The following is a 23,215-nucleotide window of genomic DNA, read 5'->3' on the forward strand; positions in this document are numbered from 1 at the left end:
TTTTTCTTTTCGGCGTGTATCCAAGAGCGCACTTTCTCTTGAGAAAAATTCCCTCCTGGATTTTAAGCAGGATAGTTTAACATATACATGTTTCCAGTACTATGTAGTGGAATAATTTTGCTTAAGAAAAATTTGTCTGTTATGGAAAAGATAAAAAACACCAGAATCTAAATGTGGTAGGCTTTGTTGGAAGACGGCCACAAGTTGTTAACGTGAATACGTCATGTAATTGGGAAGTTCAAAACTAGGCCGGGGCAACTTCCACCATCTTAACTTCCTTCCTCTCCTTGCGAAGCCTGGTCCTTTCGACTCCGGCGAGTTCTACCTTTAGAATCGTCACAAGCTGTTCTTTATTATAATGCCCTATCTTGCAATTCCGGTTGTAAAATTTCACACAATGTTCACTTTGTATTTTTTTGCACTAATCTTCGTAATTTCGTTCGTCAGTTGATACATAGTAGCGTTTTCAAAACTTCTCAAGCGTGGTTACAGTTCAATATTTTCTGCACAGAATGAGTTTTAATTAATTCAAATTTGTTAATGCGGGTGTCCAATATACACTCTCAAAGTAAATGAGTCACCTGGATTCGACGTTCGAGAAACCTGCCTATTTCTCGTAGTGACCTGTTAAATATACTAAAAACTGTATATAATGTCACAAACTTAAACCCTTAACCTACCTATATGTAAACGAATCTCGAATATACTTAGCACAGTTTTTATTTTATACCGTGTCAAATGCTATCCTATTTTCTTGTTCCTTCCTCTGTGCTAGCCTTTCAGCTTGCTTAACCACGCCGAAAAAAAAAATGTTTTTTTTTTTTCCCGGTAAATTCTAAGATTATATCCATACATCTAACTGTAAATGATTGTCTATCCGTCTGTAACTCTTTCGACTAAGAGTGAGTGTCTCATGATTGTAAAATGTCCCACCAATTTTATTACGCTCGTTAGCCGAGCGGTCTAAGGCGCGCGACTTCTGTGACGTTAGCTTTCGGATTCAGCGATCGTGGGTTCTACTCCAGGCCACGCCGAAAAAAATTTTTTTTTCCGGTAAATTCTAAGATTATATCCATACATCTAACTGTAAATGATTCGGAGAGACTTTACCATTTCTTTGTGACGTTGCAACTCCAAATAGTTATCTCAGATGGTAATAGGTAGTGTCGGTAACTCATTTCACTATGATAATTATACATAAATATAGTTTAAAAAACTAAAAAAACATGCTTTTAAAGAATATCAAACTAAAAAGTTAAAAATAAATATAGTTTAAAAAACTAAAGAAACATGCTTTTAAAGATTATCAAACTAAAAAGTAAAAAATAATTTTAAAATTTAATTTATGACAATAGTATATAAGCAATACTAGTATAAATGAGAAAAAAGCATGGGGCGCTTAATATACAAAAAATATGGCACAAAGCGCCTCAAGCTTTTTTCTCATTTATACTAGTATTGCTTATATACTATTGTCATAAATTAAATTTTAAAATTATTTTTTACTTTTTAGTTTGATAATCTTTAAAAGCATGTTTCTTTAGTTTTTTAAACTATATTTATTCAGACTTCAAATGTTTGAATCAGGCGGAGTGTAAGCGGACGTCTGTTCGCCCGCAGGCTACGATGCCAAGACGCACTTTGACGGGTTCCATTTAGTAAAACTTTTTTTTTTTTTTTACAAAACGTCATGATACTCGGCTGATGTTCAACCCAAGAATGTTCGCTTTTCACACAGGCATCCCGTAGCACTTAATCTCTCTTGTCGTTAGGTCTCCCCAGATTGTTGGGAAATAATTACCGAAGTTAAAATCATTTCTATTTCATGAACACCACTCCATGAGAATTTCTCAAAAAAATAACAACAAAACTGACAAGATTATCTCTGATAATCTGATAAAATTTCCCTCCTTCTGCAGCATCACTTTTCTCCACCACCTCGGAATTACAAACCGTGGAAATAGTAGAGTTATAATACTAACCATGCACTTAGTTAAATCTTTCTAAATTGATTTTTCGTTCAAGATGTATAGTGTACTCAGAGCGCTTGGACCAACTGTAATAGTAGTTTTGCTCCGAATGTACTTGCATGTTATTGCATGAAATATATATGATACTGCCTGTAGCTTTAAGCAACAGCCTAGTTAAGGCGTATTCGCTGTGTGCTCGCCCGTGTGCTGACTGACCCACGTGGCAGTATGACGTCACTACTGTGTCTTCTGAGTTCAAACACGTTCAAAACATTATTCACATTACGTCTTCAGTTGTGTTCTCAAAAAACTTCATTTGTTAGCAGAATAATGCTCATTATTAATTTGTTTAACTAAGGTATGTGTAAATGCACAAAGACATCAAATCAGTCAAAGGAAATAATAAAAAAAATTATACATTTTCTAAGGTCATATTGCAAAATTTTTAAGGTCGATATTATTTTTCCACGTCACTTGGATTCTTTGCAAAATATATGTTATAGTAACAAATTTTGCACTAGAACAATAATTCATTTTTCGATTTCAGTTCACATATTTTTTCACCTCCTCCGTTCTTACCCTACTGCAGTCATAGACACCGAAAAAATGTTTCCCGCGTGAGCATAATTACTAAATAATTATGCTTTTGGGCGCATATACCTTAATACACTTCCTTACGTTCCTTTTTCGGTTTCATCCATCATTGTACCATAATAGAAGAACTGAATTACATGCTTACTCTTCAATAATATTTTTTATAGAAAAAATATATAAATTTTGGTTCTCAACCTTTTAAAAACACTTTTCCCAGAATTTTAGACCAAAACTAGTCGGCAGAACATAGCGCTTTACTAGGGCTCCACTTGTACTAGGGATACTTTGCACGGCATACGTTTGCCAATGTTATAAGTCACATGCCTGCTGCCCTTGATGGTGTAGTGTAAGACTAGGGTTGCAAGTTCGAGTGATCAAATGTGAATATATGATTTTCTTCCCCACTTATCAGCTCTAATCATCACAATTTCGATCACCAGCAAACACAAAACCTCAAAAAATTTGTTTTACATATGCTTTTAAAACTGCATATAACTGAAAAACAAGAAAAAACATTGAGGAACTATTAATTCCGTTGTAACTTATAATAATCCTCCAAGTATTATCAGCGACCTTGGCAAGTGCCATGGCAATGTTTAAACAGTTACCAACCTGCAGCCATGCATTGCGCGGGTCTCGAACTCGGGTCCCTCGTGACGGAAGCCGACTGCGCTACGGAGGTAGGCACCATTGTAACTGTCCCTGAAACGTCGCAAATGTTTTCTTTAGGAAGCCTGCGGTGTTCGTCTGTGCTAGCGTCGTCGTGTGGTCCGGAATATATGTTTTGTCACATCGTTGGGTTCGCCTGTGCGTCTTTGCTTTGTCGTTGGGTTGTCCATTTTATCTGTTTAATATCATCGTTTGGTTATTCGGTTTATCCAAGGTCGTAATTTATCTTTATTTACTTTTCTTGTTGCTACTGCCTCGTCGTTGCTAGCCCACTATGTCCGTCTGTGGTGAAATAATTTTATGACTAATTCCTTCCATTAAATTTTTTGTGCTTTCTAGGATTTCATCTTTTAACCTCATCTGATTTTGGCATATTTTCTGTATTTATCTTTCTTGTCTATTATTGAGTTTTCTTAAGACATACACTGTAATAAGCAATGGCGTATGTTCCAAACAACAACTCAAATCAATCATCCCAATTGGAAGAACCACTGAATGAACCTAACAGGACCCCTGCTATGATTACAACCTAATTAGCAACATACAAGGTTAGTATTAGTAAAAAAACTAATAAATTCTAACATATTTTAAAATGTTGACTAGTTTTATAACTGTTTTGTCGTTTTGATTAACGCTAAACACATTTCTAAAATGCACGTAAACTTTTCATGTACTACAGTTTGATTTTTTTTTTGGACTTGGTTTCAGCCGAACGGTTAGGTGAGAGGCGGCTGACAAGATTAACTATGCTTATACTAACATTTCAAACACCATACCTATCGATTTGTAGCCCACCAACGATTTGAATCCAGTTCACTCGCAATGAATTCAGTTTGCGCTCGTACCAATTTCACCACGAAGGTCGGTTGGATTCTGGATGGGCCGTATTTAAATTACGGGGATTTATCATACTTATTTACATTAAAATATTAAAATATATTTGATAAATAAAATATTCAATATTTTGAAGCTTCAGAACTGCTTTTGAAACATTTTTGCTCCGTAAACTTTACACCGTAATTAAAAAAAGGGAAATCGTCCGCAAACGTAAACGAATGTGCTCGTGAAATATAAAAATTTAACCTGCAACGGTGCTCTGTAAGAAACAATGGAAACGAGATGGACTAGTGTATTTATTTCAAGGAAAAGTTTGCAAGCCAACAAGGAGGTAGCACGTGTATTCAGTCTGAAGCAACCGATGTTGCCACAGTTAATCTGTGTGACGATCAGCGGGGAAGCCTACGTTACACTCTTTAGGTGGCCATGTCTGCATGACTGGACGGGAACTGTGTGAAGCCTTTATTTTCCTTCTAATTTTTGCACTATATTGGTTAGAAACCCAAAACATTGGGTGAAGTGTAGTTATTTCATTGCGAAAACAGTTTAAAAAACTTATTTTTATAAAAGTAACTGTTTTTAACGATGGAGATTCTAATTCGTTCTAAATAACCATCACCAGACGTTATCAAGCACCATCAACGCAGTGATTTTGGACAGTACAATATGACGATGATGAGGTTTAAAAGTGACTTCAACTACGTCACAGCATGTCATCTTTTGACTATTCCTAACTCCGAGGTTCCACTAACCACCGATCTATCCCCGAACATACTTATCCCGGTTGTCCGAGATTCGCCGCTCGCTCACGAAACTCCGCGGACGGGCCAACTCAACCCGGAACCTCCTACAAATACACTTAGTTCTTAATGAGATAAGGAAAAAAATCACAAAAAATCATCCGGTGTACGAGCCCCCTTGGTCCTAAATCCAACAACGGATAAATATATGAAAGCGGACTACGCGTCCAAGTTCCCAGCCCCCTGCATGGTAGACTCTTTTCTACTCTGTCCAACTCTTCATCCATACCAACCCTATCCTGTATACTCCTGCGCAATTATTGCATGCCCTTGCATCCCGCCTGACTGTACCCAAGGTTTTCCCTCTGTCTGTGCAGGTTTTACCTGGGACAAATTTAGAATAGCTTAAGCTAGATTAAAAATAGGAATGTTAGTCATGGCTTCAATTGCTGCTATGGCTGGCCAATCCCTACACAAAGCACACGATGTATGCGAACCTTCTCTGCAGGGCTAATCCCAGCTTGACTAGGCGTATAGGCTTCGGCCTGAGAAGCACCTAGGTCCATCCCTAACCTGAATCTATCCTAAATAATTGGCTACTTTTAGTTTTAGTACTGTTTGGAAATAAAAAAAAATCGCTGTCGGTAAAAAAAACACAATTTTGCGAGATTTCATAAACATTCACTGTTTTAAAGTGTTTTATGCCGCGGACCTAACATTAAGTTTTATTTACGTTCCTAAACTAGCGTAAATCTACCCTGCAGTAAAAATGTATAAAGAACGAATATTTAGAGAATTTCATTTATGCAACACACCATAACTAACCTATATTTTACTTTTACTTTTAAAAAAATCCGAAGATGTAAGAACGCGGATTATTTGGACGTATGACCAGAGGTCAGTGAATAGCAAGTTTCTCCCACTAGGGAAGGAAATTTAACTATAGCTCGTCGCTCGCGACGTGACACACTTCCTCGGTGTTTACGGCGAATAGAACGCTACGCTTCTTTCTGAGTAAGTAGAAGCCGGGCAGAACTCGAGATGCAGTTTGCGTGTAAAATGGGAAGGTTAAATACGTCACGCAAGTGAGTTCTCTCGCTCTACAGCAATGCTGTAAAATGGTTTTGTATGAAACTAATTTCTTGAGCCTGTTTGACGTGAATACGTCTTTAAAATTGCTTCCATAGTGGGAGGCAATTCAAAAAACAAATGATAACAAAATCGGGGGATAAAATTGGGTGTTGCAGCTACATATTTATCATCTCCATCCAAAATTTTATTACAACACTGGATAGCTAAAGGATCAAAGAATTCGATACGCTAAGTGAGGACTGTGACACATCTCGCATGGTGGAGGGGGGAGCGCCGCCATTTTGAGGTCATTTTGCTGTGTTTCGAGATTTTCATTTAGTATAACTTTTGACCCAGAGAATGTTTAGGTTTCGATCGTCAGCTCTCGTCAAAATCTATCGATTGCATATATAAAACATTAGTGTAAAATAGTTACAGTGAATATATATATATATATATATATATATATATATATATATACACACACATATATATACATATACACCTGTTACGTACACGTATTCACGTACAACACACGGCCATGTCCATGACACAGCCACACCCCATTTTTCGAAAGACGAAACAACTCCGAATTAAACAGAAAATAACTGTTAGAAACGGGCAAATGTACGAGTTTTATAAAAATATGTAATTTCACACAAATGTAAATGAAAAAAATCTTATTTTCTCAGTAAGGAACATATATACTTAGACCCGCTTGTACAGTCGTTCCTTAAGGGGAGAGGAGTGTATTTGAAATATTGAAGTATTTGTAAAGATTTTGCTCAGATTTTCGTTACATGACTGTACATTTATCTCCCCATTGAAGTTGGGTTTTATATCTCATCGACAACGATGTTATTAAACACAGTAACACTCTAGAGCACTGCTCGGATTTCCTTGGAACACCACGCCCAATGTTATATCACAGTGTCATATCATGTCCTCGCTGCGTGCCTTCAGCTGCTTGAAGTTACCAACCCAATGTTAAGAGAAATACGATGTTGCTGCAACGTCACTCAAGCCAGTGCATAAGAAGACATAGCAAGCTTCTTTCATAGCGATTAGTTTGTATTTCAAACTATTATTAGTATATTTTGTGTGGTTATTTATCAATGTTGTATAGACGCTGTACGCAATTTTAATTTCATATGAATGTCTCGCAACAACATCCGCCCGTTTCCCTCTTTCAAACGATACGAATAAGTCACCGTGGGGACTCTAAACCAGATTATCTTGGTAAGAGGCAAGTAAGTGATTTGAAAAAAATTTCAATTAAAGTTTCCGCTGATCAACTAGTCAACCATCCATTATTTATGACGTTTTAGTGGCGGTGACAAGTTTGTGATTATTTTAACACACAACCCGGGACTCGAACACAGAACCTCTCTTGCTGAAAGCCGGGGTGAACCAACTGTTCCACGGAGGTTGGTGCATCTACATATGTCGTCCTCTAAGACATAATCACACTGAGAAGAAAAATGCGAGCCAGTCTTTCAGTGCTTGTCAGTGAAGTGTAAATATCCAACCTCAGTAACGAGCAAACTCAAGTGTTATCATGTTGTTAAAATTGCAAATAAGCTTATAATACGAAACTACGACACAAAGTTTTACGTAAAATACTTTAAAATAATGCCTAGCGTAATAGATAAACTGATAAATAAAATTTTGCATTTTAAATACTAAAATTTCTGGATGCGAATCACACATATACTTCCTGCACCCACCGCTTGAATTCGGTGCCTGAAACGTAAATGTAGCTTGCCACCATCATGCACAGATAGAAATTAGTAGCAAATAATAGCAGGTAATTTTAATCTGTTAGAAACGGCTCCTTTAAAAGTCCGTCTTTGGACCTTATTACCGACAAGGAATTTTATTTTAAAAAAAGGGCCCAAATTTCTGATATTCACTAAACAGTTAATACTATCAAGCTTCCGCACACATTAGTAGTTATACTTCTATGACATTAATAAAATATTAACCTCAAACATTTAAAAACACATATAATAATATACATTATAACACTAAGTATATGTTTGTGTATTTGTTTTTGCTCAAACGACTGAAATCTGTCTGTAAATACTTACTACAAACAAACCTTAACCTTAAGTTCAGTCAAATTTTATATAAAATTATTATATTATGTTATTAAAATTTAAAAAATCTCAGTGACGAGATTTGAAACACGTTTCTTGAGGTCTACGTGCGCACGTTCTGCCACTGCGCTAATGAGACTATTTGGGTATGTGTAGAATACTTTGCTATCAACAATGAAATGCCAGTTTTCTTAAGTATTTTAAAACTTGAGATTACTTTTTACAATGACTATTTTAGTTTACTGAATATATTTCAGGGTAGTTTCACTATCATTAAGTTTCATTTGGCACACCAATACATTTGGTATGTCCCCGAATGTTTACGAAAGTGAGTATATACTTTTTTTTTTTTTGCTACACGTGGGTCCGCCATCTTTGTGACAAATTTGCGTTTATCGACTTCCGTTCCATTTTCACTTTCATTTTTATTTTCATTTTACCAAATGTCGTGTACCGAGAGCTAAGATGTTTACAAATAAATACACCTTATAAAACATAATGATTGCTGTATACAGACAATATCACATACTTAATTATTTTACCAATCTGGTAGTATAATATACATTTCCGTGAAAAACATTACGTTATAACCAACGACACGTTCTTCAAATGCCGCATGGTTTACCTGCACAGTTCCGAATACTTCCCTGGAATTTCGACAGCTATGTAAATGAGTTTGATGCACCTAACTAATCAACGTAAATTATATACGGGCAAGACATGGATGGTTGTATAAACTGATAAGATGCAACCTAGGCTAGGCGTCTAGAGGGCACATAGAAACGCTATGACAGCTTGAAAATAGAATGAAGAACTTCACTAAAAAAACTATTCACGTTATAATAACAATTGGCAAAGACTACATGCATAACCTTTATCGGATACAGCATTGAAAACTTAGACTTTTGGATACATTGTATGTACATATAAGTTACACACCTTCTTAGTATTGTAATTAAACATTTTTAATATTTGGTTAGTATCATGTTTGTCAGTCTTCATTCTCACAGACATTTCTGAGAAAGGTTAATATGTTACACAATTTTTCAAGACGTTTTACAGTATTTTTATATCAGCTAACAGTAAGAAATGTATGAAAACACCTAAAAATTAACCTCATTCAGTGCAAAAAAAAAAATTAAAAATACGTGTTCAAGTTAACACTTATTTTTAAGAACAGTAAACAAATTACGAAATGATTTAATGTAGATACGTTTATTGTTAGTAAAACCGATCGACTTTTATAGGTTTTATAGGCCGTAAAATGCGTTAAGAGAATTTATTTGAAAAATATAAATAGTAATCATATTTTGCATAAAACATTCTTCAAAAAAATTCAAGGAATTGTTTACTTACTTCTATAAAGTTTCCAGTGATACAGAAAGGGTAAGTGTAAGCAAAGACACAGCCACCCTAGCTTTACTCTGGATTATTTAGTCTTCACTTATCACTCTTTACTTAGAATTTAATCATAGTAGTTCACTATGAAATATAAATTGTAATTTCTTGATGCGAATATATATCTGAAAATGTAAGTTTATCTCTTCGCACTGTGAATAGTTATAGATCCAATGGATTTCTAAAAATATTTATAACAGCTAATACAAGTATTAATTCACTTTTAAGCTAATTATATTCTTGATAAGAAATTAGACTATACGGACGTTATTAACCTATTAATTTGTAGGGGAAATTAGTATACAAACATGGTACATTCCCTATGAATAAGGATTTTTCCTAATCAAATATAAGACTGATACCATGGATTCAAGGTGAATTTTCCCCACAATTAATGCAGTTATATTTTAAAACGTTACCACAGATATTTTTAGAATGTGCAAATACCACAAGCACGTCTGCTCAATCAACTGTTTGCATTATAAATGCCTGTCACACCAATATTTCACTCTGCTGAAAAAAATTAAATTCTTATAAACTATAAGTGTCACGCTGACAAATACTAAGTTCTATAAAACACATTATGACAGAAATAATTAAAGCCGTTAATAATAGCATCTATCAATTTTGTTAAAAGAAGAACTCATCTCATACCATATGAAAGCTAAAAAAGTTCACGAATAACATTTGCATTTCTATGTGTTAAAGTATGAAATGAAATTGCTTGTTGAAGCTAAGAGGACATTAGATTCAAACTAGCATTAGTGAAGAGAAATGGCTGAAAGATATTCCTTTCTTGTGGATATGGCACAGCAAGGCCTAAAGTTATATATATATATATATATATATATATATATATAAACGCACACATAAATATATCGCCAGGGTAAGATGTGTAATTCATTTAAAAAATTAAAAAATAAAATATTGTTTCAGCAAGCATGTGTTTAAACGAGTTCTCCTTTTTTTAACATAGTAAAAATTTAGAATCGCATCTCCAAGTGACAGTACTCAGGTCTAACTATGCCCACAGTTTTGTTCTAAAACAAATTTCACTAAATATAAAACTAAGAAACTTACTGATTGGCAAGAACTTTGCAAAATAACTTTTTACGTTTTCTTTGAGTATTAGAATAATTTAACAGTGCCTATCGAATCTACTATGTAAACTGACATTCTGTATTCAAACGAAATGCACACAATATATTGTGGCTTGGTTTGATACTGCCATATGGTTTTGATACAACCGTATGCACTTGACATTATTTTCTGACAAAAATAATTTCTCTGCAAAGATACTGCTGTAAGATACAGGTGGAATGCGAGATCAAACTAATCTAGTTTTAAAGTGTAGTGAGTGAATATAAAAAAAATAATTTAATATAGTTCCTGTTGCTCAGATCCCCAGTATATAATTTTAACTTATAATTATAATAAAAAATAGTGTATTTTACTATACCTTTTTAGTAGTCATTACTTTTTCTTTAAGAGCGTTAGTAAAGAGCTTATAATTTTATCAGTAATATTAGTTAGAAAATACGAATTTTCAAACTAACATATTCGAATTTTGTTAAGAGAAATGGAACCAATGGGAGGAAAAGTTAACACAACAACATAGCCTACAGACACACGTCAACATGCACAGTACTTAGGCATGGTTTAAAAACGACGCAAGAACACGAGATTGAAAGTATACAGCAACCATATTTTAGAGTACCGGTTTATAAACTTCGCAAGGTTTAATAACTCAACGCAAGTATTGTTCAACTTCCAACCTCCTTGTGTTTTATTGGCTTGCATTTTTGACGGCCATATTTAAAGAGATGTGTTCCGAAAACTTTAAAAGAAGCAGACATTATGTGCATAGAAGAGCACGATGTCATTAATTATTATATACACCAAGATTACACTTGTTAAACCTTTTACACAGTGAAAGAAAATAATCTTTTCAATCAAACTGTTGACAATTTATTTAGTTTTCACATTAAACATGAAATATCATAATAGCCTTGGGTAGAAATTTGTTTTCTACTGTTTTACAATTTTTAAGTTATACTTAGTGTTGGTGATGTCTTGCGTCTTGCGCGCTTAATAAACGAGTGTGATTATCTGGCGTTGGGTGCGCTGTTGCGTTTTGCGTAGTTCATAAACCTGGCCTTAGTCAGAAGAGTGATGTGATGAGAGATTCTCCATGAAGGAGAAAAGAGATGTTTAGCTGTTAGTCGCAGGCGCTTAGATCAGCCAATTGTCCTATCGTTGGTACGTGCCAGCTCTCCTTGCTAGTCGGGGTGTGATGCACCGGTCGAGACCCGTGAGCGCGAACCTATGGCATACCAATACCCAAATATAGCACGTTGGATTTTATTTTGAATTGTAATTAAAAGTAGGGTTATTCATAATTGCGTTAAAAAAATATTTTAGTCACAGTTTCACATTATTTGGTGCATAATACTTTTAATAAAAAAACTATGACTTCAAAACTAATATATATTTTTTTTAGTTTTGGTTATTTGATTCAGAACCTTATCAACTAGTGTATCAACTGTTCTTGCCTTGACATTGAGTTCTGGGACATGCTGGATGCGGTTAATGCCGCCACACTTGGTCGACTTTTTGGAACACCTCTGCACGTGGGTTTAGCAGAAACACGCATTAGACTCCCACCTCAAACGCACTGGTATATATTTCTTACGATACAATCTTACTAATCACCAAATCCAACAAAAAGTTGCTCTTTTAACAAAATGGCTACCACGCAGCCATACAGCGATTTTGATCGTTGACAAAAGGAGAATCTGGAACCTGACCACCCAGTCTTTCAATGTTTCAGCGCATGCGCATTAGTCTATGGTACGCCCGCACTTCGTTGCATATTCGTTTCATACTAAAATTTCACCCTCAACTCGCCCATAGAAGTAAGTATAACTTCGAAATCTAAAATAATTAGGGTATTTATTTCGTACGTTAAGTAATTCAACTGTCCAAATGAGAAAATTATGTGTCTGTAACATCTAAAAATCTCAGAATATTCATTTTAGTATGCAAAGTGCTTATTGTAATTTTACAATTAAAAATGGTTTAAGTTAATAAATTCTCAAAAAATTATAACAATTTCAAATTTTATATCAAATACTGATCTGCATTATTTTAATTTTAAAAGAACATAAAAATTCTAAAGTTGTTTGTTCGCTCAGCCAAATAATGTTTGATAATTTTACAGGATTATAGTAATTTTATGGAGAAATTTAAAGCCATATTTCCTCCAATATTCCCCCTCACATTTTGTTGCCAAATATAGTTGGAAAGTAATATTTGAAAAAGTTGGCAGGTGCTTTAAGCATCCGTGAGTCATCAGTTGTTACAGACTTGAAAGCAAATGCGAAACTTTAATTTAGTGGCTGGAGAGTCGTCAAGAAGTTTTCCCTGAGATGGCTCGCTTAGCACGACTCATGTTATGAGCAGTAGCTAGAAACAAACTTGGAGTGGCAAGGTGCTTATAAATGCTCTCATTAGTATTCAATCTGTTAGGTAAACTGTTTGTCAAAAATCGTTTTAAACATTACTACCATATAAAATGTAACAGGAAGTGATGACGAACCTATGTATTAATGAATATTAAAAATAATCTTTGAGATAGTTAAAGTGTCCTAATGTAATATTGAGGACTTATGTCGTTGCAGGGCTTGTTGTGCATCACAAGCAATTTGTGATTTGACTAAAAGGCATATAAGCACAGGTGAAAGACCAGATTAGCATTTGTAAAACCATTTTATGTAAATAAATACGGAGAGGTGTCTTTAAATAAGAAATTTCGTCAGTTATCTGAAATAAATATAATACAATACATTATATACAAGAAAAAACTCAGTCGAACGTTGTCGATAACGTATTTGGAAACACGCAAACAGTTGCGGAAAACACAACGGAAGCAGCAAATTAACACACAGAGAGAATAATATTTTAAACAAAATGACGACAACAAACAGATGACCACATTATCGAGTTTGCAGGCTTCAACTGGCGTACCTTCTTTAGTTTCCAGCATGTCTCTTACTAACTGTAAGCATATTTGGTAATACAGTTAAACATGTAATGACAGTTATAGACTTTAAACATTTGTTCAATATATTTTCCATGAATACATGTTACATCAACTACATTTTATTGGCAAAGAGTTAAATGCTAAGGATGTGTACCATTTTGATAAATTTACTAAAAATATTTCGAGGATCACTGAAAAAAATAAATTACGGTTTAGCCAATATTGCCATCAAAATTTATCACAACATTCAAATAAAAAATCATTCTACGTTTGCTGTCTCTAAGCTATTCAGCTTTATTCCCCGGTTTTATATTTTATTAGATATTAAATCACGTAAGTTTCAAGAATAATCTATTTTGAACAAGCGTTGACCTATTTGCACAAATTTTATCCGATTTTTTTGTTTTATTATAAAAAACTCTTACGATTACTGCCACTTAAAAAATTAAACCTTAACTACAGCTACTATTTAATATTTAATTGAATCTATTAGAACTAGCCTATAAATGACAGTACATGAAAAAGTTTTAACAGATTTGCATTTACAAATCACTGATTTGCAATAGTTTAACATATTCGTAACTTGATTGTAAAATAAATGATAGTTTTAAGAAATAATTATTTCATGTAAGATTTATGACAGTTACTAATCTGACTAATTTTCGGAATATTAAAAAAAATTATATCTTGTTTGTTTTTGCTTTATTCATATTTACGCATGCGTGCTTAATTAATGGGAGAAACAGCAATATTACGGACATTTTCCACGCAAAATTAACATAGCGTATATTTTATAATCAGTATATTTTATTATCTGAGATTTAAAAATACTTATTTGGGAAAGATTTTCTCGCGCACTCTATTCAGGTTGTCCTTTAACTCAATATCAAGTCGATAACAGCTGATAGGCCAATCAATAACGGTTCTGAATACAAAAACAAATGTTAATTAAATCGTCGCAGTTTTTTTAAGTTATAGGCATTTTTCATAATTAACCAAATTGATAGATAATGTAAATAAAAAAAAATTGCTTAGAATATTGAATAACTCTTCTACTGATAACAATTAAAAATGAAAACCTTCATCCTATAATTATTTAGGAAAATATTCTTCGCGCGTTTCAGGTGCGGCAGAATTTTTTAATTAGGTAATTTTGACTTCCTATACTAAAAAAAAAACAAACTAATATGCTAACTTAGCTGGTTAAATGCTTAAATGGGCCATCTTTGCAAATGTCTTGCTAAATAAGCAAATATTTTTTTTACTGTATTAATAGTCAAAGCTATTCGATTGAATGTTTTCTGTGCTTTAAACCTTGCAAAGAATATTTCCCCTATAAAATATAGCAAATTTGTTTTATTTTGAATTGTTATCAATATAAGGGTAATTCACGATTGCGTAACAAAACATTTTTGAGTCACCGTATCCAATAATTTAGTGCCTATAACTTAGAAACTCCTAACGTTTTTTTTTATCTGGACCATAATTAACTGACCTATCAACTGTTTTCAGCCTGACGTTGAGTTTTGGTACTTTCTTATATACATAGATATATATAGATATATATAGATATATATATCTATATATATATATACATATAGAGTAATATAAATTAAACCAGTCTGAAATAAATTCCTCATGAATTATTATAAAATACTCTATACGTAGAAAAACTACAAATAATTTAATTAAATCCATGTTTGAAGCGAAGTGACGCAGTAGCGACACACTGCACTCGCATTCCAGAGGTCCTGGGTTCTAATCTCGGTGCGGACACAGCTTTACATGTTCTCCTGGAATCAATCCAGGAAAATGCTGAGAACTTTCTTTGCAATATGTCACGACCTATTCTTCCCAATTTTTTTTTTTGGTATATTTCGTGAGTTATATTTTATAATAACCTCGCTGTCAAAACGACTTTTAAACTCATTAAAAAAATAATAAATTGACCGAAACAATGATGGACTTACAATGTTACCCAAATACCAGTAATTTTAAGTACTTTATTTATCGTTTTTTGACAGTTTGTATTATTTAAGGCTGAATTTAGCGGACGAGTTGTAGTATTTTTGGTTCAATTTTCTTACATGCTATTCTCAAGTATTATTACTGTTTGAAGATAGTGTAAAACGAGAATTGTATCATTAAAACTAATTTTACTATTATCATCACTGAAGTAAGTATTTACTCATAACTATGAGTGATAAAAGAAACATGTATAATTTTAAATAAAAAGTAATATTGGAAATTAGCTGTATACTATACTGAAGTTAAATTCTTTAATGAAAGTAGAATAGAGTTTCCTTGGATATAAAGTTCTAAAACATTATTTTAATTTTCTATATAATTTCATTTTAACAATCAATACCCACTATGTACTAATAGTTAGGTTGCCATTAAACGATGTTATCTCTTTTATTAGACGAATAAGTTTTTTATTTAGTTGAACTAAGTTAATTTACATCTACGTCATTCACGTCCATGTGTTATTACATGGTACCAGCTGAGCATTTCATAATTACTTAAAACTATATTCTACTCACAGGTTTTTTAATAAACGTGAGTTTCATGAATTTTCCACATACTTTCTGCACTATCAGCTGTCAATTTCACTATTTTAACATTTAAATTACCTATTCATTACGAAAAGAGAATTTCCTTTGGAAATTAACTTTTTGACGTGATAACGTCTTATAAATCGATTAAAGCCGGCTGCACGCACGAAAAAGCATAACTTATTATCACGTTCCCCCAGAGCCAAGCGTGCAAGAACCGGCCAACCACCGTGCGAGAAAATCTTCTATAATATCAAACAGATTAAGGCGTGCTTTTTAAAAGCATCAATTTAAAAAATTTGATTTATTTGTCTAATTTCTTAATTTCAAATTAACAATTTATTGACATTTATTTTATTTCAGTTTATTTGTATAACTAATTGTTCGTGATTATTTTTAAACAAATTATTTAAATTGAATTTCCAAAAACTGTAAATAATATTTGAAAATTAAAAAGTATGGAATTTTTCATCAATGTTTTCTTATGACGTTATCACGTAAAATTATCGTCCGTAAACCGACTTTAAAAACAACCCTCTTTTACATTAAAAGCCAATCCATCTGTTTTTGACACCAAATTAAAATAAAAACAAACCTCAATAATAAATTATAGTTATATGATGAAGCATTCGGTAGCTTTAAATTTTAACCTGAAATCTTCAAACTATAAATTTATTTATGTGACACGTAGATTGCCAAAATTTTAAAAATTTAACTTTAACAGCTTACAAAACCAAAGAAAAATCAACTTAGTTTTAGTTTCATTTGGAAACTACGGCAATTTGGAAAAAAAATATTATTTTTAGCAATTTCTCGTGTAAAAATTAACAATAAACGAGGAAATGCAGAACTGACTCCAGATATGAAAAAAACAATTAGTTAAAAAGTTTGCAATCAAGGAAAACACAATTATAAATTATTTCTTGCTGTAAACTTTTTTTATTACCCACTACTTTGGTTACTCAAAACTAATTTAATCAGTACTGAAAAAAATTAACACAAAAATTATTATTTAAATATTATCTGTCTGAAGATCGTCTAAATAACACAAGTCTTTTAAACAAAGTTTCTTTATGTTTGAGGATTGGAACTCCAAGTTTTATAATCATTACTTTAGCTATCGAAGGCCGTTGCAAAAAAGAAACTATAGTAATCAAATATTAACCACGATCAAAATCATGTTAAGTATAAATATCATCAATAAAAACCAAACCATTCATAGCCTTAAAACATCCCTATGACTTAATACAAGAGGTAGAGAACATTATAAAACAATATCTATTTTTCGTGTGAAATACGTTACAAATATTTAAAAACTGTTGTAACCGATATACTTGGCACAAGATTAATACACGCAACTCATTTTCGTAAAATTTCTATAAACGTAAAAGATAAATTCATTGATGAAATATTAATAGAAAAAACTAACAGCTTTTGTTTTCTTTATAACTTAATGCTTAAGGCTTGATTGTAGACCAAAATATTCATGCATAAAATCATATTTAAAAAAAAGTTTTCATAATTTTAAACATTTGAGAAGAACAAAATTGCTGGATGGTTAAATAATATTTACAGCAAAAACCGTGATATTTAAACATTGGCATGTTACAACAGAAATATAACAATTTATTATTAATTTAAAGCTGTCGCAAAAAATCGCTTACAAGAATACGTGAGTCACTATTTTATTTTGCGATTTATAACAGTTGTAGGCCTAAAAATAATTACTGAATATAATTTATTTTTACTTTTTTGGTAGTTATTAATTATTAACGCGGATTTCATAGGGAAATATCTAAGTGATTTGCAAAAGTTTAAATTAATAAGAACACTTTTTTTTACTTCCGTTTGACTTAATACCTGCAAAATATTTAAAAAAACCGTTTAAAAGGAAAAATTTCATCTCTCCGAATTCGTTGTCTTAATAAACTTATCTTTTAGTTCAACGCCTAATGATAAATATGAGATATATCACTAAACTTCAAATATTATAAACCAACAATCACAACACAAGGACGCACAAACTACAACCGCTGCACAGCTCACCTACTTTATCGCCTGCGACCTGTCACTTAGGAAGAAGAAACAGAATGATCACAAGAAAGTAATTACAAACCGGCAGTGAACTTGCCGTGGCACTCGGGCGACCGGCGAACGCTAAGAAAATTTACGTTAGCGTCAGAAAGCTATGTTGCTTGGCGACCAATCCGGGGGATGGTAAAATCGGGCGCGCGCCTCTCCTATCTTTTTTAGTGGGGCCCCGAACCACCACCCCACCAACACCCCTAAAAGGCTAACGAAGACTGCGATACGGCGCGCGCAGCCGAGGCAGTGACGTCGCCCCTCCTGCCGCCGGCGACGAAAGTGTTCCGAACGCCAGCATCACAGGCGGCGATACCCTTGTATGGCGGCCGATATTTTTGGACGCGCGCGGCGGGGAAGAATATAGATAGCGGGCACTAGCCGTTGGTCTTCAGTCGCTGCTAGCACACTGTGCAGAGAGGCACGCCGGAGCTAAGTGTTGTTCGAGGACTGAGACGAGAAGGCATCCAACATGTGTGACGACGACGTTGCTGCGCTGGTCGTGGACAATGGCTCCGGCATGTGCAAGGCCGGGTTCGCCGGTGATGACGCCCCCAGGGCCGTGTTCCCGTCCATCGTGGGCCGACCCCGTCACCAGGGAGTGATGGTGGGCATGGGTCAGAAGGACAGCTACGTGGGTGACGAAGCGCAGTCCAAGAGAGGTATCCTCACCTTGAAGTACCCCATTGAACACGGCATCATCACCAACTGGGACGACATGGAGAAGATCTGGCACCACACCTTCTACAACGAACTCCGAGTGGCTCCAGAGGAGCACCCCATCCTGCTCACAGAGGCTCCCCTCAACCCCAAGGCCAACAGGGAGAAGATGACGCAGATCATGTTTGAGACGTTCAACACGCCCGCCATGTACGTCGCCATCCAGGCCGTGCTGTCCCTGTACGCCTCCGGTCGTACCACAGGTATCGTGCTCGACTCAGGAGACGGTGTCTCCCACACCGTCCCCATCTACGAAGGTTACGCCCTGCCCCATGCCATCCTCCGTCTGGACTTGGCCGGTCGCGACTTGACCGACTACCTGATGAAGATCCTGACGGAGCGTGGCTACAGCTTCACCACCACGGCTGAGCGGGAAATCGTCCGAGACATCAAGGAGAAGCTGTGCTACGTGGCTCTGGACTTCGAGCAGGAGATGGCTACCGCCGCCGCCTCCACCTCCCTGGAGAAGTCCTACGAATTGCCTGATGGCCAGGTCATCACCATCGGCAACGAGCGTTTCCGCTGCCCCGAGGCTCTGTTCCAGCCTTCCTTCCTGGGTATGGAATCCTGCGGCATCCACGAGACTGTCTACAACTCCATCATGAAGTGCGACGTGGACATCCGTAAGGACCTGTACGCCAACACCGTTCTGTCTGGTGGTACCACCATGTACCCTGGTATCGCCGACAGGATGCAGAAGGAAATCACCGCCCTCGCTCCGTCCACGATCAAGATCAAGATCATCGCTCCCCCTGAGAGGAAGTACTCCGTCTGGATCGGTGGCTCCATCCTGGCCTCTCTGTCCACCTTCCAGCAGATGTGGATCTCCAAGCAGGAGTACGACGAGTCCGGCCCTGGCATTGTCCACCGCAAGTGCTTCTAAGTTAACAACCACGTGACGATGTGATAACCACCGGCAACAAGAACAACCGTAACAGCAACAGCAACTTGTCCACGTATCAGCAACATTTCAAATACGTTGTAAGCAGTGACGAAAGAACAGTGTAACGTGGCGCTCACTCAGTTCCTTCCGTGTAAACAGTGTTGAACTGTCAACCCAGTTGTCAATAAAATGTTTGTTTCGATAAATGTTTTGTAAAAAAACAAAATTACACCAAATTTTAAAAGAAAACTGTAAGTACTGAGTTATTTTTTTTATATAATTTTTATAAGCTTGTTCATATTTAAACCAGTTGAGTGCTTGTTATGTAACTTATGATAAGAGCTTGATATTGTGCTGATAATATGAACAAGGTGACACGGGTTCCAGCACACGTTTGGAACTAATGAAAATTACAAAAAATGTAAATAAACATTTCCGCTTCGTTACTTTACTTTTGTGTATGTTATTCCTTATTTATCAACCCAAAATGAATTGAATACACATAAAATGTGTTATCAAATTGCTATGCTGAAAAAATTAGTAAATATTTCAGCTATCACATAAAATATTTCATTAATGACTTTTTGTGGGCATTGACTATTGAATTGCAACCCTAAAATTTTGAATGAAATATGCAACTATATGAAGCAATAACTAAAAATGAACAACATAAAACAGTAACTGAAATACATGAAACTAAATAAAAACTGATGGTTTATATTGAATTTTTTCTTACACTTTTCACTCACACATTTCCAACCTCCTCCTGTCCTAACATGAAAATATCTTCAAAGGTGAAAAATAACATGATATTAATTATATTACCCCATTTAAATATGAGTGATGAAGTAAAAATTGATTAATCAATACTTCAAAACATAAAGGCATATGTTCAAATAAATAGGTGGACAAATAAATCGAAATCCAAGGATTTCAGTTAAAAGGCAGTGAAATGAAATAAATATACACGAAATATCTTTAAAGTTAAGCACAACATAAAAAAAAATTGACAAAATGTTAGTTCCTCAGTGTGCAAAGGCGAATACATTTAGGAGCACCAAATAAGGGTAGCAATGGGGGAACCACTGCACCTCTCCCCCTACCCTCTCCCAATTCCTCCGTCACGCAGTAGGCCGTTGCATTTATTTTTGCTACGAAACCTGAAATACCAACCCAGCCGCCTGGCCTATTTTTACGTCTCGCAGGCTGGGAGCCTGCTTGGTGCAGAAGTAGGGATCATGTTAAGAAACATTCCAAACGATCTGAAGCCGGTGGTTTTTCCATGGCTTTTATTGTCAAGCGGGGCATTTGCATGTGTGTTCGTTTGTCAAATGATCTCTACCTACACCCTTGAACTCATTCGCGGAGTCTCCCCAGTTTCAGCTGGGGTCTTAATATGCATACCAGACCTTATACAGTAACGCACCGTTCTTAAAATAAGTTTACAGCCCTGGCGCCTCACACCGCCACCCGCCTCTCGCGCAGGCCTACCAACTTCTTCGTGCTCTTCCTTTCACGTCGCCGTTCAGTCTCTTCCTGCAGTTCGGAGCCTAAAAATACCTCACAACGCCTCGCCTCACCCTAGAGCACACAAGGGAGGTGGCGAAGAGAGTCATAAAACGCAAGCTTCGTTGAACACTGAAAAGTCTTCACAACAGGATTTTGAATGAATGAACACCACCAAAAAATATGCAAGCTGCTTTCGTGTCTCGTGAATACACAACCATACAGGACGTACATTTATGGCCCACCTTGTCAGGGGCGTTTCTGTGTTAGTGAGGCGGGATGATAAGTGCGATGCTCGCTGGTACTTCTAGCGCGGTATCGCCTCTAAGCACCAGGCTCCGAACTAGCGTGCTGTCTTCTCGTCTTGCATAGGACAACTATTATATTCAAACGGTGACCATGACATTATATAGTGGAGAAATGGAGTTAAAATTGTAATGCAATACTCTTGAGTACTTTTAAGTATCTATACTGGGATTATCATGCCTAAAATTTATTTTTAAATAACGCGTTTTAGCCTTTTCCAGTCTTACTAAAATAAAGTTTAAAACGAAATACGGAAACAGAACTGCACATCCACCCTCAGCGTATTCTTTTATGTTTTTCTTCAACAGACCTCACCTGGATATCTTCAGCAGTATCAAATCGCGTGGTTTATTCTGAAGCTCGGCACACCGTATGTGTGCCCGTGTAGACAGGGCCTTAAAAGGTGGAATGATTTTCACGTCCCACAATGTGTGTGTGACAAATATTTTAGCACCGGCGTTAACAACACAGGGGGACGAGCAAAAAGGGGTTAATACAAGAGATCACCTACACAACTATCCTAACTTGTTAGTACCAACAACTATTTTTAACTGACTCCAAAAATGTGAGCTTCTCTCACGACATACGACGACCGGCCCGTGAGCCAATAAACTATTTGGCCTCCATTTTGCTGGGCCCAGATGGGATGATGATTACCAGGACGTTTACTGTACTGCTGTTGACCAGAACACTGATTGTGATGCATTTCGGTGCATTTATAAAATCCCTGGATGCGAACGTTCTGCATTTTAAAAATAATAAAGTATTTGCATTCAACAACTAACTGACACGAAAACGACCACCTATACTCATAATAAAACTTTAGCGGGTAAAACGTTCAGTGCAATGCATAGATTTATGAAAAAAAAAAAAATATATTTTAAACTGCCTTTTACATTATTTAGAACAAAACTAAGGTCTAAAATTTTTGTCTGTTCCGACATCACGGATTTCGATTAAACTTATTTTTATGTAACGTCTTTTGCTTACTTAAAAACTGTACTATATATTATTAAAATATTCCATCTCTAAAGTGGTGAAAAAGGTAAATATAATTTAAAGTTAATAAAGCGGAAGTTAATGTTTTATGTATGAATAGTAAACATTTTTAAGATGTAAGAGGTGTAGTGTATTTTATAATGAAAATAAATATTTATTAAAATCTTTTAGAGAACGAGGTACGTAACTGAGTATTATTAACTTAGATCAAGATATACATAAAGTGTTTATCACAATTATTATAAAATTTTTACTGCAAATGCGAAGAAAAGGTGAAAAGTTTGACTTTAAAAGAAAATTCATTAAAGAAATTAAGCAGTCGGTAAGTAAATGAGTTTTAATAGCATACAACAATAAATACAATTTTTTTTCGATTTGTCTGCAAAGTGTTTCAAGAGGAAAGAAATCTGGCTTCATAATAAAAAAGAGCGCGTGAAACTTAGTACTTGTGATATAAGTGAAACTTCTTTGGCAATTCAAACCTCGACTCGTAAGAGTATAGTAAGAGGTAAACTGGCAGAGAGCGATAGAGAGAGAGAGAGAGAGAGAGAGAGAGAGAGAGAAAGAAGAAAGACATTTTTATTAATAAACATGATTACCAAAATTATAACTTACTTCAGAATAATTGCTCAGGATATAAATAATTATTGATTAATCAATATTGATTAATTAACAATAAATATTTCTCATTGTTGAAATAATCATACCATGAAATAGGTATTATATTAAGAATTTCAGGAACCA

At 35.1% G+C, this 23,215-nt stretch overlaps 2 protein-coding genes across 2 annotated transcripts in view; one reads left to right on the plus strand and one right to left on the minus strand.

Moving 5' to 3' along the window:
• Nucleotides 1-23,215, minus strand: part of LOC134528915 (uncharacterized) — a 164,820-nt gene that overhangs the window by 27,001 nt on the left and 114,604 nt on the right. The window lies entirely within an intron of this gene.
• On the plus strand, nucleotides 18,051-20,111 carry LOC134529881 (actin, muscle). Its single transcript, XM_063364441.1, has one exon. The coding sequence runs from the start codon at nucleotides 18,530-18,532 to the stop codon at nucleotides 19,658-19,660; it is 1,131 nt and encodes a 376-aa protein (XP_063220511.1). The 5' UTR covers nucleotides 18,051-18,529; the 3' UTR covers nucleotides 19,661-20,111.

Source organism: Bacillus rossius, chromosome 2 (assembly GCF_032445375.1).
Source record: "Bacillus rossius redtenbacheri isolate Brsri chromosome 2, Brsri_v3, whole genome shotgun sequence".
NCBI lineage: Eukaryota > Metazoa > Arthropoda > Insecta > Phasmatodea > Bacillidae > Bacillus > Bacillus rossius.